Source organism: Cottoperca gobio, chromosome 2 (assembly GCF_900634415.1).
Source record: "Cottoperca gobio chromosome 2, fCotGob3.1, whole genome shotgun sequence".
NCBI lineage: Eukaryota > Metazoa > Chordata > Actinopteri > Perciformes > Bovichtidae > Cottoperca > Cottoperca gobio.
In genome coordinates this window covers 5,886,336-5,907,912 of record NC_041356.1, presented here as the reverse complement: position 1 = coordinate 5,907,912, position 21,577 = coordinate 5,886,336, and the positions used below count along the sequence as shown (strand labels likewise).

At 41.6% G+C, this 21,577-nt stretch overlaps 4 protein-coding genes across 5 annotated transcripts; 3 read left to right on the top strand and 1 right to left on the bottom strand.

Moving 5' to 3' along the window:
• Positions 1–1,111: 1,111 nt before the first annotated feature.
• On the top strand, positions 1,112–6,441 carry aamp (angio-associated, migratory cell protein). Its single transcript, XM_029452405.1, has 11 exons — positions 1,112–1,457; positions 1,978–2,103; positions 2,197–2,316; positions 2,407–2,546; positions 2,915–3,059; positions 3,147–3,230; positions 3,883–3,998; positions 4,106–4,200; positions 4,515–4,605; positions 4,815–4,969; positions 5,064–6,441. Exons 1-11 carry the CDS (start codon positions 1,364–1,366, stop codon positions 5,137–5,139), a joined length of 1,242 nt encoding a protein of 413 aa, XP_029308265.1. The 5' UTR covers positions 1,112–1,363; the 3' UTR covers positions 5,140–6,441.
• A 4,238-nt stretch (positions 6,442–10,679) lies between these two features.
• On the top strand, positions 10,680–11,708 carry gpbar1 (G protein-coupled bile acid receptor 1). Its single transcript, XM_029452394.1, has one exon. The coding sequence runs from the start codon at positions 10,680–10,682 to the stop codon at positions 11,706–11,708; it is 1,029 nt and encodes a 342-aa protein (XP_029308254.1).
• Positions 11,709–13,361: 1,653 nt separating this feature from the next.
• LOC115021746 (keratin, type II cytoskeletal 8-like) lies at positions 13,362–18,144 on the bottom strand. The gene is made up of 9 exons (XM_029452383.1): positions 17,785–18,144; positions 16,112–16,320; positions 15,925–15,985; positions 15,598–15,693; positions 15,282–15,446; positions 14,908–15,033; positions 14,583–14,803; positions 14,462–14,487; positions 13,362–13,921 (listed from the first exon to the last, which is right to left on the bottom strand). Exons 1-9 carry the CDS (start codon positions 17,944–17,946, stop codon positions 13,914–13,916), a joined length of 1,074 nt encoding a protein of 357 aa, XP_029308243.1. The 5' UTR covers positions 17,947–18,144; the 3' UTR covers positions 13,362–13,913.
• Positions 18,145–18,178: 34 nt separating this feature from the next.
• LOC115021732 (keratin, type I cytoskeletal 18-like) lies at positions 18,179–21,254 on the top strand. 2 transcript variants are annotated; one of them, XM_029452361.1, is made up of 9 exons: positions 18,179–18,238; positions 18,322–18,704; positions 18,883–18,965; positions 19,098–19,254; positions 19,349–19,510; positions 19,608–19,733; positions 20,163–20,392; positions 20,611–20,645; positions 21,117–21,254. In XM_029452361.1, exons 2-9 carry the CDS (start codon positions 18,327–18,329, stop codon positions 21,191–21,193), a joined length of 1,248 nt encoding a protein of 415 aa, XP_029308221.1. In that variant the 5' UTR covers positions 18,179–18,238; positions 18,322–18,326; the 3' UTR covers positions 21,194–21,254. The 2 variants fall into 2 exon arrangements, with proteins under 2 accessions (XP_029308221.1, XP_029308231.1); XM_029452371.1 differs by lacking the exons at positions 18,179–18,238; positions 20,611–20,645 and having other exon boundaries at positions 18,298–18,704.
• Positions 21,255–21,577: the final 323 nt, after the last annotated feature.

Below are 21,577 nucleotides of genomic sequence, written 5' to 3'. Positions count from 1 at the left end.
GCTGATGCTGATGATTACATTAACTATTAGTGTTAGTAGTAGTAACTGTGGGAAATTATTTTACTTTTAACTTCATTCCACAATGACACCTCAAGGATGTGTAAACAAAAGAAAGAGAAATAAAGTAATTGAAATCAGCTGGGGCAAATACAATACATTAAAGAGAAAATGATAAGCAAATAAATAAACAAATTGAGCACACTGGGGACACATAATAAATAGATGTATATCTGTCCTAGGGGTTAACTTGTGGGATAAGTTTGACATTGAATTAGGAATATGTAGTAGATGTCACACACATCTTTAATAAGTTTACTACTACTACTACTACTACTACTACTACTACTACTACTACTACTACTACTACAGCTACTACTACTACTACTACTACTACTACTACTACTATACTACTACTACTACTACTACTACTACTACTACTAGCTACTACTACTACTATTACTACTACTACTACTACTACTACTACTACTACTACTACTACTACTACTACTACTACTACTACTACTACTACTACTACTACTACTACTACTACTACTACTACTACTACTACTACTACTACTACTACTACTACTACTACTACTACTACTACTACTACTACTACTACTACTACTACTACTACTACTACTACTACTACTACTACTACTACTACTACTACTACTACTACTACTACTACTACTACTACTACTACTACTACTATTACTACTACTACTACTACTACTACTACTACTACTACTACTACTACTACTACTACTACTACTACTACTATACTACTACTACTACTACTACTACTACTACTACTACTACTACTACTACTACTACCACTACTACTATGCTTTATGCTGTTAAAGTCCCTTACAAAACACAAAACAGATTAATTTAGTGTAAATTACAATGTTTATGAAGGGAAATAACGCAATAAGGGGGTCGAAGGATATTTATAAATCAGTTCCAGCTATTAAAACACACTCCAGACTGGTTATGCAGTATTTTCTGAGAAGTATTATCACGCATTCATTTCGCACATAGACAACAGCGCCATCTTGTGGACACGGAGGTGAACGACGCTGAAGTTGTGACTATATGTACTGCGTCATCATTGTGCGTCTGTCTCTCCAGTTACCGCAGCATGTGAAGAAACCATGGGGATGCAGTTTGATATTTAACTACTGTTATATTTAAATTCACATAACACTAAATGTTTGTGAGCGAAAGTGTGACTTTTAACCGCGAAAGGACTCTGTAAGAGGCTAGCTATAAGTGAGGTAGCCTAAAGTCAGGTTAGCTAGCTTTAGTAGCACGGTTATTACTTTGCAGTTGTTTTGCTAGCTTCTAGCCCGCTAACAGCATGGATAACAACACGCAGGGAAATGTGGTTTATCTCCACGGAGATGAGGAAATTATTGAAGTCATCGACCTGAACGAGATGGATCCTGAACCCGGTTGGTTAAAAACTGTTTACAACTCTTCTACGAGTCACTTTTGGCAACGTTTTCCTTTGACAACCAGTGTCCGGCTACATATTTGATTTTGGATACCGGAGTTAGGATATTAGTTGAAGTTAGACTGAACAGCATCTATTTTACTTCAATAATATTATTATTTTTACTCATTGTTTTACCTATTATTCTTCCAAAAATCACTGCCCTTAATGTTACTTGTATTTATATATATATATGTTCTTTTTCTTATTAATAATAATATTATTATTATTATAGCTGTAATGTATATTAATTATTGTTGTTTTTTAGTATAGTATTATTTCAAGTATTTTCACGCAAGGAAGGGTGGTAATGTACATGCTCCTGACATTGCTTTCCTATTGTTTTTACACTGTCCAAAGTAACAAAAGGATAATAATAAAAACAAAAGGTAGTTCTGGATTTGTTGTGGCGTTTTCTATCTGAGCCCCTCTAATAACCACCTTCCATCTTATTTAACTTTCTTCCTCTCTCACTTAAGATGATTTGGCTGATGACTTGGAGGACATTGACTTTGAAGACGCAGATGACGAAGGAGGCTGGGAGACTGATGACGAGATGGAGGCAGAGCAAGATGACAGCGAGCTCACCTTCTCCAAACACACTGGTAACGTCTCGCCTTAATTTTGATGCTCTTCATGATCAGGCAGATTCAGTCTATTAAACATTTAGATGGCTCTCCCCCCTTTCCTCTGTCCAGGCTCTGTGTTTTGCGTGAGTTTGGATCCTGCGACAAACAGCATGGTTGTAACGGGAGGAGAGGATGACAAGGCCTACGTGTGGAGGGTGAGCGACGGAGAAGTTCTGTTGGAGTGCACAGGTGAGAGGCAGACTGGGTGCAGTGTTCGCGTAGTTAAGACTACATCCAAGCAGTATCTGCAAAAGCAAACATTTCCCTTTGTTTCCACAGGTCACAAAGACTCTGTGACGTGCGCCGTGTTCAGCCACGACTCCTCCATGGTGGCTTCGGGTGACATGAGCGGCATGATTAAAGTGTGGAAAGTAGAAACCAAGGAGGAGATCTGGTCCTTCGAAGTGGGAGATCTGGAGGTAAGCGCAGAGATCGTTGGTTTTAAGAGTGTAATCCAGAAACACTGCGTCAGCCTGGACGTGTGTCTGTTTACTTTGTGCGTCTGTAAGCACTTGCGTTAAGCCTTTTATTGGGGCTGAAGGAATTTATGAGTGAGTAAGAGGGAATGACCGCTCTGGCTAAGAATCTGTGGTCTTGTGGAGGAAATGAATGATCAGACATTCTCTCCTCCCTCAACTGAGACTGCTGAGTTTCCCTTGAGCGAGGCACACAACGCATGATGATTAAAAGATCTGCTCATCGACCACAAGTAGAAAACTGCAGAGGGAAATAATCTGTGTGTGAAGTAGCTGTTAATCTGTGGTTGTCTGCCCCGCTTCCTCTGCAGTGGTTGGAGTGGCACCCCTGCGCTCCAGTGCTGCTGGCGGGAACAGACGATGGCAACATGTGGATGTGGAAGATCCCATCAGGAGACTGTAAAACCTTCCAGAGTTCTGCAAGCCAGGCCACCAGCGGCAAAGTCCTGCCCGATGGTGAGAGAAGTCACAAAGTCACGCATGAGAAAATGATTTGGAGACAGAGAGAAACAGAATTGTGTATTTCTTCCATTTGTTCTCCAGGTAAACGGGCTGTGGTGGGTTATGAGGATGGGACGGTACGTGTGTGGGATTTGAAGCAGGGAAACGCCATCCATGTGATTAAAGGTGAGTCAGCGTCATCCCTGCTGGGACCTTTTACTTTATAGCATTTTAGTAGATTTTTGTTTGTATTCATCATCGATTAATCTGCCGATTGTTTGTTAGATTCATCGTTTGGTCTAGAAAATAGTGAAAAATGTTCACAGTTTCTCAAATTTGAAGGTGATGTCTTGTTTTGTCAGTTCAGACCCCAACGATATTCACTTTAATATGAGAGGAAATCATCATATTTAAGAGGCCGAAAACGGCTTCTTCTCACATTTTTGCATGAAAGATTACTGAAATTATTAAGCAATGACAATGAGAAGAGATTTGTTTTCATGAAGAGATGTTCGAGGAGGTGATTCTCTGGAGAACATCTCATGTGTCTGCTGCTATAAACAGAAAGTCATTCTGGCATTTATTGCTATGAGACCGAGTTAACGGAGGTCGTTGTTAACTGGAACAAAACAAAACGGAAGACGGCAACAAATAAAAGGCAATAAGTGAAACCATAAAAGTACCAGGCATTAATACAGAGTTACAGCCCAATGGAACGGGCAAGAGACTACAGACAGTTTGCAAGTGTCTGCATTTGCTCATCTATGATCTTTGAGGAATGAGACTGAGAAAACACGTCACTGCTCCATTAATGATTTTGTTTTGTCTCGTGCAACAGGTCAGGATGCCCACCATGGGGCGCTCACCTGCCTGGCCTGTAACAAAGACGGCTCTCTGGTGCTGACGGGGTCAGTGGACGGTTATGCTAAGCTCATCAACACCGCCACAGGCAAGGTGGGTGTCAGAACGACCGGAGAAAGTTGTGTCCCTTTTTCTATATACTTAGTGAGACTTAAGTGTTCTTTATCAGCTTCTGACGTCTGCACTGTTTGTGTGTGAAGGTGGTGGGCGCGTGCTCTTTGGACGTAGACAAAGCCAAAGGATCGAAGCCCGGCGAAGAATCCAACTCTATCGAATCTGTGGGATTCTGCAACGTGTGAGTTGTAAAGTCCCCAGAGACCTAATCCTTAGACCTCATGACATGAAACTGCAGAAAGTGTCAGTGCCTCTATTTAAAGGATAACAAGCTGTAGCTGTAGAAGTTGTGGGGTGAAAGGGGCAGTGGTTTGCTTCATGCTAGGAGAAAATATGCTTTTACTCAAAAGTGCTCTTTTAGTCCAGAGAGAGTCGCAGGGAATCCTCCGACACACTGACTGTAAAGTTCCACACATTTAGCGAGACACCATATTCAATATGTACCCGTGCATTAAATGTCTCGCCGCAAAGTTTCATCCCTCTTGTCCGTTCCAGCCTGCCTCTCGTCGCTGTGGCGTACCTGGACGGGACTCTGGCCGTGTATGACCTTGCAACACAGGTGCTGAGGCACAGGTGCCAACATGAGGTAATGAGCAGCAGAGAGTTGGTTTACAGCGCCAGGGATTATCACTCGTCATAACTCTGTATGCTCTCTGAGCATCCTCCTCTGGTGCCATCAGGGAGGTGTAATTGAGTTGATGTTGCTGATTAGCTACTCAATCTAGAGTTAAAGTTGGACATGCCAACTTATCACAGCTGCAGTCGCCACCTAAATTCCTCTCCGTGTTCCTCCAGGCTGGCATCGTCCACCTGCAGTGGGAAGAGTCTTCTTCTGTGGTGTCCACTTGCTGCTTAGATGGAGCGCTGCGCTTATGGGACGCTCGTTCTGGCAGCATTGTGGCCGAGTACCGCGGACACACCGCGGAGATCCTTAACTTCGCCATCAACAGGTGACGTTGTCTCTCTTTTAAAAATGCTCTCGCATGTAAATATACAATTTATTCAACCTCTAAATAACGTTTATCACGTCCATCTCTTCTGCAGGGAAGCGTCCCTCGCAGTCACCGCTTCAGGAGACCACCAGGCGAAGGTTTTCTGCCTCCAGAGACCCGATCGGTAAAGAGAGCAGGAGGAAGAGGAGAGGAAAGATTCCGGAGAAATAGCAGAGACACTTCACCATCAGACTTTTCGTTCTCTAATACTTGAGAACATGTTTCCCCTTCTCCTCAGGATTTTAAAATGTGTGGTCTCACCATCTTATCTGACCTGCGTCAGTAGGACTGTAGCATCCAATAGATAATTGTTTCAGCTCATGCTTAACTGGAAGATGACTTTTCTACACAGGAGTTTCAAATCCTGTTGTTAAAACCAAGCTGTTCCTCATTGTTCTGTTCCAGAAGTGTCTAAACAGAGTCAAAGAGTGATGCAGCACTGTGTCCTTTCCCTTCGACATCCCTTTTAATGTTCTGTCCGACATGCTTTTAGAGATAAAACTCACGACTGAAAAGAGGAATTTCCTTTCGTCTCAATTATAATTTCTTCCATAATTGGAGTTTTCTGTTTGTTAAACGTGCGCGCGCGTGTGCGTGTGGTCTTCCAGTTTTCAGAAACATTCAGTCAGGAATTATCTCGCCTAGTTTTTTGATGTAAATACAAAATAAATAAATAATATACTTTCTTCTGGGTAAAAGGGAAGGCGTCATTTGTGACTAATGTCCACCCTCATCTCTTAAAGCTCTTCCCATCTGCATCTGAGGAAATAGTTTATACGAGCATCTATTTGTGTCCGCGGGTCAGTTTAGATAAAAATGAAGCAGCGAGTTCAGACAAAAGTGGTCGTGTTATGGGTCACGCTGACGAGGAGGGGCTGAAAAAAAATCTTTCTCAGTTCAAGTGGGCTTCTCCTTGTTTAGACTATGATTTGATTTGTTTTATGTATTTAATCAGATATGAGTAAAGATAGAACTTTGTAAATGTGGATGTGGTGAGTACAGTCATAGTGGCAGAACCCCCCCATCTGCCTTAAATACCAAATGTACCACTTAATCTTTTAGTATACGAGGTCATCTTTAAGAGCTTTATTAAGTCACTGCTGTTGATTACCACACATCCTCCTGTCCTCTCACTGCAATGACTGATAACTTTAAAATACACTCATCCTAAATAAATAAACGCACATTTAACTTGATCATGTGAGGAAAACAATTTCATCCGTCCTTTTCTGTGGACTGTTACTCCTTGGTGATATACATGTGGATTTTTTTAATATTCAGAGAAATAAAACTTCTCTGATTCCGTCGTAAAACACCTATGTGTAACTCTTGTCTAGCAATAAGGCTTTCCACGAAATAAGTGGATGTAGTTGACTTCACTGCACTGACCTGTATTTAACACTGTGTGAAATAAAGAGCCTGTTAATGAAGAGGGTACAACGTTACGCACTTTAGTTATGTAAGAAACACCTGAGCATTAACTCACTGCGACATATGTGTACAATCCCTTGTGTTAATGGTTCTGGATATCAGGGGTGAGTCAGTGCTGTGATTGGTTACCAACACCCTGATAAAGACCAGAGTTACCAGAGAGGAAACTCCTTGTGATGCTGTCTAACTCGTGGCATCCGATCACCACTGCTGCACTCCTTCCTGCTCCTTCTTACACACTTCTGAAAGTCTTGTTTCAAGGCCAAAACCTCCTCTGGTCCTCGAACTCTATTGTTCTGTTAATTGTCTCCTCTCCTCTTGGCTATCCGTTACAATGAGGAAAAACAACCGGCAATCAGTATCCTGTACACGAGTGCTTCTTCCTTGTACCTGGATCCTCCACTCAGACATTGTGTCTAAATGTGTCCATGCATAACTCACCCGGACAGGCAGGCAGTAAAAACGTGCACACACAAACATGTTTGTGTGCTTCTTGAAAGCGTTGTAAAAACATAGTTGATGATGCACAAAATAAAAAAAGATTTCCGTAGACGACGTGTCAGCAGAATTGTTGCATGCAGCTGGGATGGAGCTCAATTTGCACCCAGGGGGAAATAAGCACCTGTCAACTGTGGCGTTCATGGCTGCAGGATATTTTTCTCATCTGTCACAGCAGTGTTTGGCCTCAAAGGTCAGCCTGCGTGGTAAAGACAAAGGCGAGGATTGGCCTAAAGGATTATCACCTTTAGACCTCGACAGGGCCAAAGCGGCATCTATTAAATTGCAGTTTATATTCTGCAGCGCTGAAAACAGATGCCAAACGGCTTGATTGAGCAGAGAGAGACCGGTGCTGGTGCCAAAGTAAACATGTCTGAAGGAAGTGGAGGCAAGCGACAAACACATTAAAAATACATCTGTTTCACACTTTGGAGCATTTGCAGAGATCAGGACAATAACTGAAGAAGAAAAAGGGATTCAGTTAAGCGACATATTGCTAAATGTTTCAATAATTATACATTTTTACTCAACAGCTTGTGGTATTCAGCTTACTTTCTGGTTGTAGTGAAAACAAATTAAGCAAAACAACTAGTAAAAGCTAACTTTTTCGAAAAAGTGGCAAGGAAAGCTGAAAGGAGATAAAATGTTAATCAAAGTTTTATGATAAATTGAGCTTAAATATCAGTAGAAATAAAAGTCCTAAAAGAAATGAGTTCCACTTCAAGAACCTTTAGATATCTGAAGTGTAAGCCATGCTAGCTGGAGTCACGTTTTAGCTAACGTTAGCTAGCTTGACTAAAAAGCTTTGATCTCTTTGCCAGCTGAGATATTTAATTAATCATATCACATTAAATATTTCCACTGTGTATAAAGAAAATCAAGATTAGATCATGCAATGTTGAATAGGATCTGGTGTTCTAGAAAAGCCAAGATGCTCCGTCTTCTCCTTCTGTAAATGTGAAGATGTTGTGGTTTCATGTCCAGCTTGTCCTCTCTGCGTAGTGTCTTTTCAGACGCTCCCAGTCTCGGGAACGTCTCTGTTTAAAAACCATTATCTGACTGCGGGTCGTCCATCTCGTCCAGCACCAGACTATCAGTGAAGGAGTCTCTGTGTTTGGGTAACAGACCAGGTCACCACCGGCCTTCCATCCATCGCTGTGTTTAAATATGAGACGTGTGTGACAGCTGTTATGAATTCAGACGTACACACTGTTGTACGTAGCGTCTGTATCTGTTTAGGTCAGACTAGGGCCAAATTAAAGTACCAAATACATCTTGTCCTGTGCTTGTGTATAACAAGTCTAAACCTAGACAAATAGTTAAACATTTTGAAAAAGTTAACGCTGAGAGAGTTAACTGCTAGCCACTGCACAGGCTACAGTTAGGCTACTCCTCGTAAAACTTGTCGGTTTTACTTTTCTGTTTGTATATAAATCAAACAAATAAGATACAATGCGGCTTTTTCTTTTTCCACTCTGGACAACAGATTAGCTGCTGCTTCCAGTCTTTATGCTAAGCTAACTGCTGCCTGGCTCCAGTTCAAACTTAGCTAGCGGATGCTACTTTTTATAAGGGCCCCTAAGTGACACAGGAGAAAATAAATAATTTAATGTGTATGATGATTAAAATTTGTTTTTATTTAATCTTGCAAAAAAGGAATAAATAAATATATTAAGGGGCAATATATAATTCAATAATATTATATTGCTGTACTCATTAATTTCTACATATAGGCTACTTTATTTATTAATTTCCCATGTCACTTTTGAGCCAAAAAACATTTCACTGATGCTGAATAAAGTAAAATAAATAAGAACATTTATTCCTCAAAACTATAGAGCTATCCCAAAATTCCCATTCCTCTCCACATTTCTAAATAAAGTTGTGTTTGTACAGCTTCTGAATTTTCTGAAAAACAACATTATTTTTCACCTGAAACAGCTTAAAAATGCTCATTAAGATTGAGAGACATTCAAACAGTTGTTCGAAGGTAGAAACTCTCCTGGTTTGTAGGTTAAATGTGTAACAAGGGAAACAATATAAACAATTTGATGTGTTTTCAACTTCATATCTTCATCCCTTGAGGTTTAGGTTTAAGGATCGTAAGTATTTGTTGCGGAAGTGTCTCGGGGCCAATATGGAGGGTGTGAAACCAAACCACATGTCAGTCCTTTACTGATGTTATCCAGGAATGTTATTATCATTTTCAGGCTGCAGCGATAACAGCTTTCCATCCTTCTTCCATTCCTGGATATGCACTGCAATCCTGGACAGTGTTGAAAACAAGTTAGTAGGTGAAGGGTTAGTGGGCACTGCATCCCCCATCAGAAAAAGATGGATATACAGTGTAAGCGCTGTCACCTCCTCCCTCCGCCTCCTTCAGCGTGCACTTCCCCTTTAAAGTATCTGAGAGGAACAGCCTTGGCTGCTCACTCTGTGTCCCTTGTAGTGTGTGGTGAGGCTGCTGGAGCTGAAAGAACCCTAAAGGATAAAGAAGTCGCTCCTGTGGTTCATGGTGGGGTGGGGCATCGTCTGCTTGTGGATGTGACATGCAGGGGAACAGAGATTTTTTGGGGGGATTTCCTTTGTCAAAGGATAGATGACTCGACTGTTCATCCCCAAAAGGTAGAAGTCTTCCTAAGTTTGTTGCTCTTTGTTTCAAAAAGTTCATATTTGGTGATATGTTTTAGTCGCATCATTAACTACATTACATGGATTGTTTGGTGATGCAAAATAAATAATCGTCGGGAAATAACACATTTAAGTTAAAGATAAATCCAATATAACCAGGAAGATTAAACACAATTGCATGAAAGCAATTTGTTTCTGTGTATTCACCTTTTAAAGAACCTATAAAGACGGTAAATATATAAACTATAACAGGACTTTGACACCATAAAATGACCTACAGTATATTGGGCTTGTTTGCAAATTGTATGTAATGTATGTGGACATTAGAAATACTGGTCTGCTGCAATATGTATTTCATCATCATCATATATAAAGTTTGCATACAGACATATAAAACTATGTGTAATAGGCTATATTTGTGCTTTATTGTAGTTCATTGTGAGAATTTACCTTGACCGTAAATGACAGATGATCTTGCGTTCTGAAATATAACAGACACAAAGCAGGGTGTAACTCTACAGTCCCAGCTGATGAATTATTAAATAAAAGTGGCCTCACGTGCTCTTATCTCGGCTGTTTGCTAACAAAGGGGCTACATTTGTTTCAGTGTTGAAGAGAGATGATGGAAAGGAACAGTGCCGGCTAGTTGGTGTGTTGTTACTGTTCTGACGAGAAAATAAAGTTTTCTTCAAGAATTAAAAGTAAAGGTCCAGTAATGTATATACATGTTGTATCCTGTAAACTGTGAGAATGCAGCTTTTATTGACTTAAATTGGCTTCCAAGAGGTTTCCATAACTATACCTATCGTGAGTCTCACAGTTCAGCGTTCTCTTCTCCACCCACTGCTTCATTTCCTATTAAATCTCATTTTCAATCTGCGCTCAATCGCATTTCCTTTGCAAGTTTCTTCCTTCCTGTTATTGCTCAACAAACTTGATGATCACAAAAGGTTAGAAGAAACTCTCAATTCACTTGATATGATACATGTGGCTGTGACGAGTACCATTTCAGCTTGTGTGGCCTCTACAGCTGCTTTAACGGTGTTTCTCCTTCCCCGCAAGGTAGCTGTACCTGGACGGGAGTGGATCCAGGCTGTAGAGTTCTCACATGATGGACTACAACGACTCCCATGCTCTGTTCTCTGGGGAGCAGCTCATCTATGCCATCACCATACCACTGTCAACCGCCATCATCTTGGCCAACCTCGCCATCATCTTGGGCATCGCCTGGAACCGCCAGCTCCACAACACGCCCAACTACTTCTTCCTCAGCCTGTTAGTGGCAGATCTGTCCACGGGCGTGGCGCTGCCTTTCATACCACTAATGGGTCTGAACCGGGAGTTGAGTTTCAGCTCCTGCATGGTGGCTCACATTTTCCCAAACTTCCTCTTCCTGGCGTTCCTTTTCAACCTGGTAATGGTCCACAATGAGCGCTACATTTGCATCGTCGACCCCCTGCATTACAATAACTTGTGGATGCATCGCAACTTCCCTCTGGCGTTGCTTGCGGTTTGGGCGCCGCCACTTCTGTACGCATCTCTACCTGCTTTCGGGTGGAATAACTGGACAGGGCCCGATTGGAACGGCTGTTGTGCAAGTAGCCAAAATACAATGCCGCTTTCAAACTGTTCGACAAACAACACAACGTGCTGCTCGTACAGGCGAGTATTCCCCAATGCTTTCATCTACTTGGAGGTGTATGGACTCGTCTTACCTGCTATTCTTACCATCGCTGGCATGACTGGCCGAGTTTTATGGATCACCCGAGGTCAGCTGAAGGATATTTGTCGCCTCCATCGTTCAGTGGAGAGGGGAAGTCAGGCCTCGGACCAAGAGCAGAAGCTAAACCTGCGGTACACTCGCTGCGTAGTGGCGGTGTCGCTGACGTTCCTCGCGTGCTGGGTACCCTACCTCATTTACATGCACGTCTGCATAGGGTTTCTGATCAGTGACACCAAGCGGAGCTCCACCGTTCACATCGTGCTGTCGTGCATGGGGATTGGAAGCATGGCAGTGGTGCCGCTGGTGCTGGGCCTAGCTAACAGGCAGTACACAGAACCTGCGTACAAACTTCTCCAGAAACTTAGAGACAGGTGGAGGGGAAGGACACAGGGATCAGAGGAGGTGGCAGTCTGAGAAAATACGGATGAATATTTATGGGTTAGGGTTAGGGTTAGGGTGAATCTGTAAGAAATGATGTTGCTAGGGGTTGATGCCCACAGGCCCGCAGGAGGACATAATTCACAACAGCAGAAAAACACAACAGCATTTATAATTTGCATCGGTGCATAATAAGTTAATATCTTGTCATTTTAGTCGTAGGTTATAGAGTTTTTCTTCATAATTTTATATGTCTGACAAGAATGTTAATATTCCCAATGGCCTCATCTTTTTCCTCTGTCATTATGTCTTTTTTCATTTTCTGCATTACGTCTCTGGAGCTTGCTAAATTGTTTTCTCGGTGGCTTCTAGACGCTGACAGCAATGTTAATATAGCCGATGCCGAGCAGTGTTGTTCTCACGACTAATCAACTTCTTGAGTTTCCAGTTTCTGCCAAATGTTTTATAAACAGGACGGTTAAATACTGTAAAAAGCAGGCTTCAGAGAAACATCTGCTGCTTCCGAATAGACCTACTTGTATTCGAAGACTAAAAGTTGTATTTGTTGTAAAGATCCAAGCAAGGGAAATTAGATTTTTATTCGCGACTTGATGAAACACAGAATATGTGTCCTGCTTTTTGTTTCCCCAGTCAAAGTGTGGTTTTAAATGTGTACATGCGGTTCAGTGTGTGGGCGGAAAATAGACGAGCTGAAGAGGAGAAGCAGACTTTAATCAAATTAAAGATCAGACAAGGTCTGAACGTCTATGGGACATTAGGAGAGATGGGATATCATCACGAGGTCAGGGTACACCGTCTGTATGTCTTTCGTATGTGTTGCGTTGTGAAACAATGCTCCAGTATGTTTTCCACATCGGAATATTGTGTATGTGTGTGTCAGGAAGACCGAGGACAACCGGTGCAGGAGGAGGGGAAATTGAAGACAGGCACCAGCTCTTAATGACCGTATCAAGTGGAAAGTCACTGACACACACATTGTGCCCAAATTGTGTCTGGATTAAGTCAATTAGTTCCGAGGGTGAAATGAGAAGATTATGTTGGTTTAGTTTAGCCTGGAAATGAAAGGAATAGATAGCCTGTGTCTGTCCAAATGTAATATAATCTGCCTACCTGCAGCTTTAAATAACAGGCGGTATCTGTATCTTTTACATTTTAAAACGCTGTTTGCCATTTATGATAAGATATAACATGTTAATAAGTTTTAGAAGGTATCTTTGGACAGAGCCATGCTAGCAGTTACCCACTCTTTTCAAGCTATTTGCTAAACTAAACTAAACTAAGCTAAGCTAAGCTAAGCTAAGCTAAGCTAAACATCTCTTGGCTCCAGCTACACGTTAAGGCTACTGCACAGATACGAGAATGGCATCAATCTTCTCATCTAACTCTTGGCAAGATAGAAAATGAAGTCCCCAAAATGTCTTTCTTTGAGGGACTATAGCTTCATGTGTGTACATGTTCAGACAGATTGTTCATTGTGCTTTATTTATTCATTGTATTCCATTGCAAGTAGCCGACTTGTCACCGTAACAGTAAACTCTGTAATGACTTCTGATTTCCTTGTGATCCTTTTTGACATATTTGAGGTATAAAAATGTAGATACACGTGAGAGAAGGAACAAATCCAAAGAGGTGGACAAACAGAACAGAAACACTCCTTTGACAACCTGCTCGATGCCACAAGTTCTTTATCTTCACTTCATTAACAAACCTTTACAGCGTTAGATCATTTTCTTTTCCACAAAGACAAAATCGGAAACAACACAAGACTTTGCAAAGGCAAACAAAGATAAGAAAAGCTTTTTTTTTTTAAACACTGCTTGACATCAACAAACGTTCATCCTGCCAAGAAGCTATTGTTAGACTGCCAGAAAGCACACGAACCAAGCGTAATGATAAATGATTGCATTTAGAGACCATTCTATTGTGAATCTTGAAGCGTTTGATTTGGATCTTTTTGATGTCACATTTTACGGATATACTATAATGCTGCAGACAGAGGTGTGATGGACAGTGCCGATCAATCTTCAGTGTAATGGGAGCTTTCAGACACAACTCTGCCTGCCTCCACCTCAACCCGGATCAGCAGGCGTTTCTTGGAGGCGTGGTACTCTGCTGGCACAACGGAGGGTTCTGGGGCTCGTGGCTTCTTCGGCAGGTGTTGCGTCGATGGCAGGTAAACGTCTGCATGCAAGTAATCACTTGGAATTGATTGGTTTGTTTTTAGAAGGCTGAGCAAAAGAGAGGTTTGATTTTAGTGGGACATCAATCATGAATCATAATAATGTCGATATGTATGAAATATATACATAGGGGTTTGTTTTTGATGTTATAATTATTTAAAAGTTCCCTTCAACTTCCTTTGTCTACCTCTGCCTCAGTTAGCGATTTCCTACATTTCCCAGAATTCTTTTCAGGAACATCCTAACAGGGAAGATTTGAGCGAGTTGCTTTAAGTCAAAAGCGGGCAAGCTGCTACTTTGTGCACATTTGCTGCATTGCATTATGGTATATTGAGGACTTCAGTGGTGTACAATTTGGAAGGAATTTTTTTTTTACATTTACATTTACATTAGTGGTTCCCAACCTGCGGGTCCAGATCCCCACAACTCTAGACACATGAATGATGAGAGGTCACAAGTCAAACACAATTGGGAACCACTGTTTTATCTTATTCAAGAACTTCTCCTATGGAATACTATGGAAATATTTTTGACATAAATATCACCACAAAGCGACCAAATCAGAAAAAGCAACAAGATGGTTCTCACCTATGTGGCGCATGAGGTAGTTCATTCTTCACAGAGATGGAGCGGAGAGAGACAGTCGTTAGTGCACGCATTAGTTCATTGTGGTATATTCTATAACAAACAGTAACATGATCTCACACACCTTTGCTCCTCGCCCTCCAGCAGCTTGCGATAGGTGGCGATCTCGATGTCAAGGGCCAGCTTGAGGTTCATCAGCTCTTGGTGTTCGCGGATCTGTCCAGCCAAGTCTTGCTTTGCCCGCCTCAAGGCCTCCTCTATCTGGGCAATGTCCCCCCGAGCCCTTTGCAGGTTGTTGTTGCCTTCTGTCCTCACGTCATTGATGTCCTTGCTCAGGGACTCTTCCTAACATAAAAGCAGAGTGAAGAGAAATTTAGAGGTTGGTTGGGTGGACAAAGTATGTGCCTATACGCCTGAACTCTGAGAGTGTTTATCTGTGTGATCACAACCTTCCTTGTGAGAGCCTCCAGGTCCCCGTTCAGCCTCTGGATGTTGCGCACCAGGTCTGAGATCTCCCTCCTTAGATCACGCACATCCTGCTCGCGCTGTCCTGCATTGAGGACCATGGAATCCATCTAAGAGGGGGAAGATGGCACATTTCACCATGTCTGCTGGTAACTGTACAGAGCCTGTAAAAACGTGTTGGGACGACACACATCGTCATGATCATGTCTAGATGGTAACACTTGATTTGCGTAACTCTCGCAAGACGGTTAAGGTTAGGAATTGACCTGGAATGGTTATGGTTAGGGTTAGTAGGTCAGCGAGGGTTACTACCAAGTACTACGTCTTCTTCTTTGGGTATAATCGTCCTTCTCCTCACCTTTTTCTGGTTCCACTGCCCTACTTCCTCCCTGCTGCGGGCGGCCATGTTGGCATACTGATTCTTGACACTGTCAACAATCTCATCCATGTCCAGAGCGCGTTTGCTGGTGTCATGTAAGACCACAGTCTCATTCTGGACTTGTGAATCCAGCTCCTTGATCTCCTGCAGGGGGCAGACGGGGGTACGACAGAGTTAGTTTTTTTTTAATTCCATTATTTTATGTTCAATTGTTCAATGTGTCTCCTTGAGGCCAAACAGGTTGTAGCTTTACAGAGCAGAGAGAACAATGAAAATATAATAAAGACAGCATTACCTCATCATAGCCAACCCTGAGGAAGTCCAGTTTCCCCATCAGGTCTTCCAGCTCCAGAGCCAGATCTACTGCATCCAAGTGACCTTCATCTACGTCCTGTTACACGCATACTCTTTAAACACAGGTATATGGACGCCCAGGTACAGCGCAAAAATTGCTTCCACAATATCATATAGCCAAAGGTTAAATCTGCAGTTAAATACCGCAGAGTTTGAAATACAAAACAAAAATAGATTTCAGTTGCCTGAAATGTTTTAAAAGTACTCTAATGTATTTCAAACTTGGGGCTTGGTTAAATAAATAAGCAGCTTAAGAAGATGAACGTACCTTTTTCTTGATGATAAATTCATTCTCCAGTTCTGCTTTTTTTAAGAACTCATCCTCAAACCTGAAAGAAAACGAAATAAAAGATGAAGAATGAAGGTTTGCAGCTGTGGAAAACAGGGAAATGACTTCAGGATCAATGAACATATTCAGGTTAAGTGTGTCTAAACATCGACCGTGACCCACTAACTTCTTCTTGTTGTCCACCACCTCTTCCTGGTTCTTGAGCAGCTCAGCCTTCAGTTTTTCTTGGTCGTTGATCAAGTTCTCGATCTGCTGCTCCATCTGGTTCTCAAGCTGCCTGACAATGTCGTCGATTTTCCCCTCGTAGTCATCCTTGTCCTTGAGGATCTTCAGCTTCGTGTCGAGCTTTTTGTTCTCACCCTCCAAGTGTTTCACCTAAGACAGAGATGGACAAAGGTGGTGAACAGAAATGCAGGAGGAAAAGACATGTTTGCCTCTTTGCGCCAACATATTCAGTTTATTCTTCATATCCTCTTTTTATTATTTTTTCCTCTTGTAGACATAAAGGAGGGACTGAATATTGTGCAGCAAAGAGGCAAACAAAATAGAAGAAAAAAACAATAATAATGAGTTGTAATATATATATATATATATATTACAACTCATTATTATTGTTTATATATATATATATATATATATATATATATATATATATATATATATATATATATATTACAACTCATTATTATTGTTTATATATATATATGTATATGTATATTACAACTCATTATTATTGTTTATATATATATATATTATTAATAATAATAATGATAATGATAATATTTTTATTATATATATATTATATTTTTATGTGGTTAATGTTGACAATGACAAGTGTGGTGATTTTTTTACACACTCCAAACAAGCATGCCCCACCTGCTGGCAACATAATAAAGTGTGGTTATAGTTAATATAAATCTAGATTTTGTTTTAAAATTGTGTTTTATTTCCACTTGGCTCTAGTGACCCGAAGTGCTCAGTGTGTGGGAAAACAACACTCCTCCTGTTTTGTGTGGCTAATTGACATTTTTTTGGTTTTGCATCTGTGCAAAGTAGTTGTTGCCCTATCATTTATTCACCACCTAAAAACACCACTGTGTGTATTGGTTTCACCTAATTTACTCAAAAAACAACAGTGTACACGAGTCATAGTCTGTATATTGCAGGTTATGTTGACGGACTGATTACTCTTACAGACCGCAGACTTTAAGTGATCTTATTATCCACAAGGGGGCGTCATACATAGCATACCTCCACCATTGTTAACATGAAGTGAAGCTTGCAAAAGGACACTTTTCATGTCCTCAGGTCACATAATTAATAACAGACACAGGCTGTTACAAGTCATACTCCCGGATTGGAAACACATATTGTAGGCCTATAGGGTATTATCATAATATTATTACCAATGCTATCCTCTTTCCATTAAAGTCTTGTTCTTACTTTGTCATTGTACTAAACGTTGCATTGGTTCAAATGAGTGAGAAAAAATTAAATAAATCAAACTAAATAAATGACAAATTCAATGAAATGGAAAATTCACAAACATATTGAATTATGTTAAATAATGAGAATATTATTTATAATATATCTCACTAAAACCTACCACCAAAAAGAGGGGGAAATAAAAATACTGTTCCATAATTTTAAATATTTATAAATATAAATAAATAAACTTATTTATAATAGCCTTTTTATTTAGTTATAACCTACGTCTTTTTACTGCCTAATTGTCAAGCACGTTTTGAATAGTGGCAAATAAACTAATAAATAGTATGTCTAAATTAACCAATTAGTTAATTAAACCAAACTGTTAGAGAAAATATGCGATTTACGCACCTTTTCAATCAACCTGACAAACTTGTCGTTGAGTCCAACCATGTCGTCCTTCTCCCTGGATTTGCCCGCCGGGTCGGTCTTCTTGTTGGTCGGGTTGCTTTTGACCGGTCCCGTGCTGCCCGGGGAGTAGGACTGGCTGCTGTAATCTTTCGCTTTAGACATGTTGCAGCTTGTAACAGAGAGATGAAACCCAGAAGCAGAAGAGGTGATCGGAGAAGATGCCTACAGTCCTCCGGATCACCTGCTTTTAAGGTGGACAAGGACCACCCATCACCTCCCCGAAACTGTGCGTGCGTCCAATCAACAGAGGACGAGCGCAAATTACAGTGAGCAAAACAACAAAGTCATACTTGACATACTTGAATTTTGAGTTTGAACCAGTTTGTCCAGGAGTGGTACTGGGCACCAGAAACCAATTGCATCTCTGGGGGCGGATTTGTGCGTAAGAAAACAGGTATAAAACTCTCCTGTGTCCATCACACCCATCAACTGACTCCAGCCTGAAACGCTCTCTGTCGTTGTCATCTCTCTTGTCAGCAATCATGCCTTCAAACACCGCTGCCAGCATGTTTGGTGGAGCAGGGGGAAGGGGCTCCAGGGTGTCCGTGGCGAGTCTGGAGGGGCTGCGTAATGTGCTGCGCAACGAGACGGAGAGAGACTCCGCTCCCGCTGTTACACCCTTTAAAGCAACACCTGCCGCTTCCTCCGCTCCGGCTGCGCCTGCCGCCCCCGCGGACGACAAGCAGACAATGCGGGGTCTGAACGACCGACTGTCCGGCTACCTGGGCAAGGTGAGACAGCTGGAGCAGGAAAACGGAGATCTGGAGAAACAGATTGATGCGATTTTGGCCAAGAGAAAAACACCTGAAGGGCGCGACTGGGATGAGATTGAGAAACCCCTGGATGACCTGAAGAAGCAGGTTGGTCATCAGAACTCTTTCTTGTTCTTTTTTTCCTCGAATAAAACTACACAATGAAATAACTCTTGGTCTTTATTTCATGCATTTTCTCATTAAAATATATGAACATGCATTACATATTTAAATCTAAATGATGTAATTGTTATAGTCTAAATATATCATGCATTCGTCTCCTCAGATCAAAGGCATCACCATGGACAACGCCAAGCTGCTGCTCCAGATTGACAACACCAAACTGGCTAATGATGACTTCAAGAACAAGTGAGTTTCATGCTAGATTTTTAAAAAAGGGGGATTTTAAAGGGAAAATTGGGGCTCAGGAAATCAATAGTCAATAACTCAGTCGGTGGTTTTTGTGTGGCTCATTGTTGGATTCCTCCCCCCCGTGTGCAGGCTGGACGATGAGACTAAAGGACGGAAGGAGTTAGAAAAAGACCTGGAGGATCTGAAGAAGACCATTGAGGATACCAAGCTGAACAGCATCCAGACACTGAAGGAGACCGATCTGGTGAAGAACGAGGTCGCTCGCCTCGAGACGGAACACAAAGAGGTGAGACTTGAGACAAACACACATTTCAACATCAACTCACTCAAAGTTGCAGTGCGTGACATCGGAGGCAAACTTGTAATTGTGGCTCTTGTAGGAGGTGGATATTCTGCTCGATAAGATCAAGGATTCTGAGGTGAAGGTGGAGATCGAGTCTCAGAACTCCAACCTGGCTGAGATTGTTTTCAAGATCCGCATCCAGTACGACCACCTCGCCCAGAAGAACCTGGAGGACACAGAGCAGTGGTACCAAAGCAAGGTACGCAACCTGCAGGATCCTTTTCTTCTTCTTCTTTTCTTCCTCTCTCCAGCCCATCTCCATTATTATTCCGTCTCGTTTTTTTTCCCCTCTCCAGTTTGACAACATCAAAGTGATGGAGGCCCTTAACAACGAGGACTTGCAGAGTGGAAAGTCAGAGCTCAAGGATCTGCTCAAACAGAAACAATCTCTGGAAATTAAGATCCAGGGTGTGCACAGCAAGGTAACCACACATTCAGACACAGTATGTCACTTACAGTCATAAAACACCGTTAAAATACAACAACGTAATTGTAGATTGACGCATCAGATGGCATCAGACATACAGTAGATTCCAAAATCCCAAAAACCATTGGAGTAATTTTTCAGGAGGTGCATAGAATAAACATTTGTCACAAAAGCTTTTCGTGTGATTGCAGGGGATGATAAAAATGCCTGCAGGGGTTTTAGCCTAACTGTCTTTCACAAGGTTTCCTGACTGCTCTGTCATTACTGTCCACAAATCCTGCAACCACAAACTATTTATCCCACTGACACCTGGATCTGCTCTCGCACAACAACCTATGAACATGAAAAAGTCTCGTCTCCTTTGAGATTTAAGTATAGGAGCCCCAAAGAGAGGATGGAAAGTCACCTCACGTCTTCCTTTCAGATCAACAACCTGGAGGAGGTCCTCGCGTTCACCAAAGTGGAGAACAACCAACGTCTGGGGCCCCTCAACAAAGGGATACGGGCGCTGGAGGCCGAGCTGAAGGAGGTGAGGGCAGAGGTGGAGCGCCACGTGGAAAACAACAAGAATCTGCTGTGTGTGAAGATGAAGCTGGAGGCGGAGATGGATAACTACCAGCGACTGATTCACGGCATAGCGGCCGACGCTGAAAGGTCAGAAATCCTTCATGGTGGTTGTGTGATGTCAGAGCTTTAGATGCATCGAAGTGGCTCAAATGAAATGCTGTTAATGGGTACAGACACATCTCTGCCACGGGAAATAGATACTTAGGATGGAAAACAAGAGTAATAAAGTTTAAAGGACGCACACAAAAAGCATGCTGTACCTGTTTCCCACTCGTCGCCATACTCATCCTCCTCTTCCTCGACAGCTTGGAGTTTTCTTTAGAAGATGGGCTGCAAAGTGGTAAGTTCTGGATCCAGCCTGAAAAAAAAGAAATTGAAATAAAAACACGACTCAATTACAGAATGAGGTGCTTTCTAATTTGCTCCTCGACAGTCAAATTGAAATCTAACCCTCGCATCTCTTCTTGAAGGAAAGGTTTTAGGGAAACTTGCTTATTTGCTTCCTTGTCAAAAGTGAGATGAGAAGATTGACTCTGATTCATCCGACTCTTCACCAGAAAGCCAACGAGCGTGTTTCCCCTTGTGTCAATGATTCCTTTAAAGATGCTCGTGTCACTAAACTGCACTCAACTGTTGTTGCACCCTGTAAACTGCATGCAATCACACACCATGTTAACACCTCTCGGGAATCTTAAATGTAACGATCGATCACTTTTCCCTGTTTTTGGTGAACTGGTCACCTGACTCTCACACAGATTAAAGCTGAAGGGTCAAAAGGATGCTGAGCACACTTGTATCTTTTTGTTTCCAGGCCAGCAAAAGCCTGACGAGGCGCCCAAACTGCAGAAAAAGGTGAAAGAAGAGGCAATTAAAATGGCCGAAGCCTGATCTTAAATAAAGAATCTTTTCCTGTCAAACTGTTTCCAACTGTGAAGCTAGTACAAGTTCTTCGGTCAATAAAGTTTGATTTCTAAAGAAAGCGGCTCAGCAGTGTTTCATTTACTCTTGATGCATGAATTTTGTGGTTATTTATTTAATTATTACTCATTTACCTTCATACTAAATAATGTAATAATCAAAGTGCAATGATTCTCAAGCAAGGGATACTTTAGCATACAGTATGATTTAGACTAAACTAAATGGTTGTAGTTAGTATTATGAATGTGTATTTTCGAGGATTCATACATATTTATGGTACTCTTACTGAAAAGGTATTGACTTTTAATGTGAAGAAATGTAGAAAGAAACAAAGAAACTGCCATAATGTCAGCG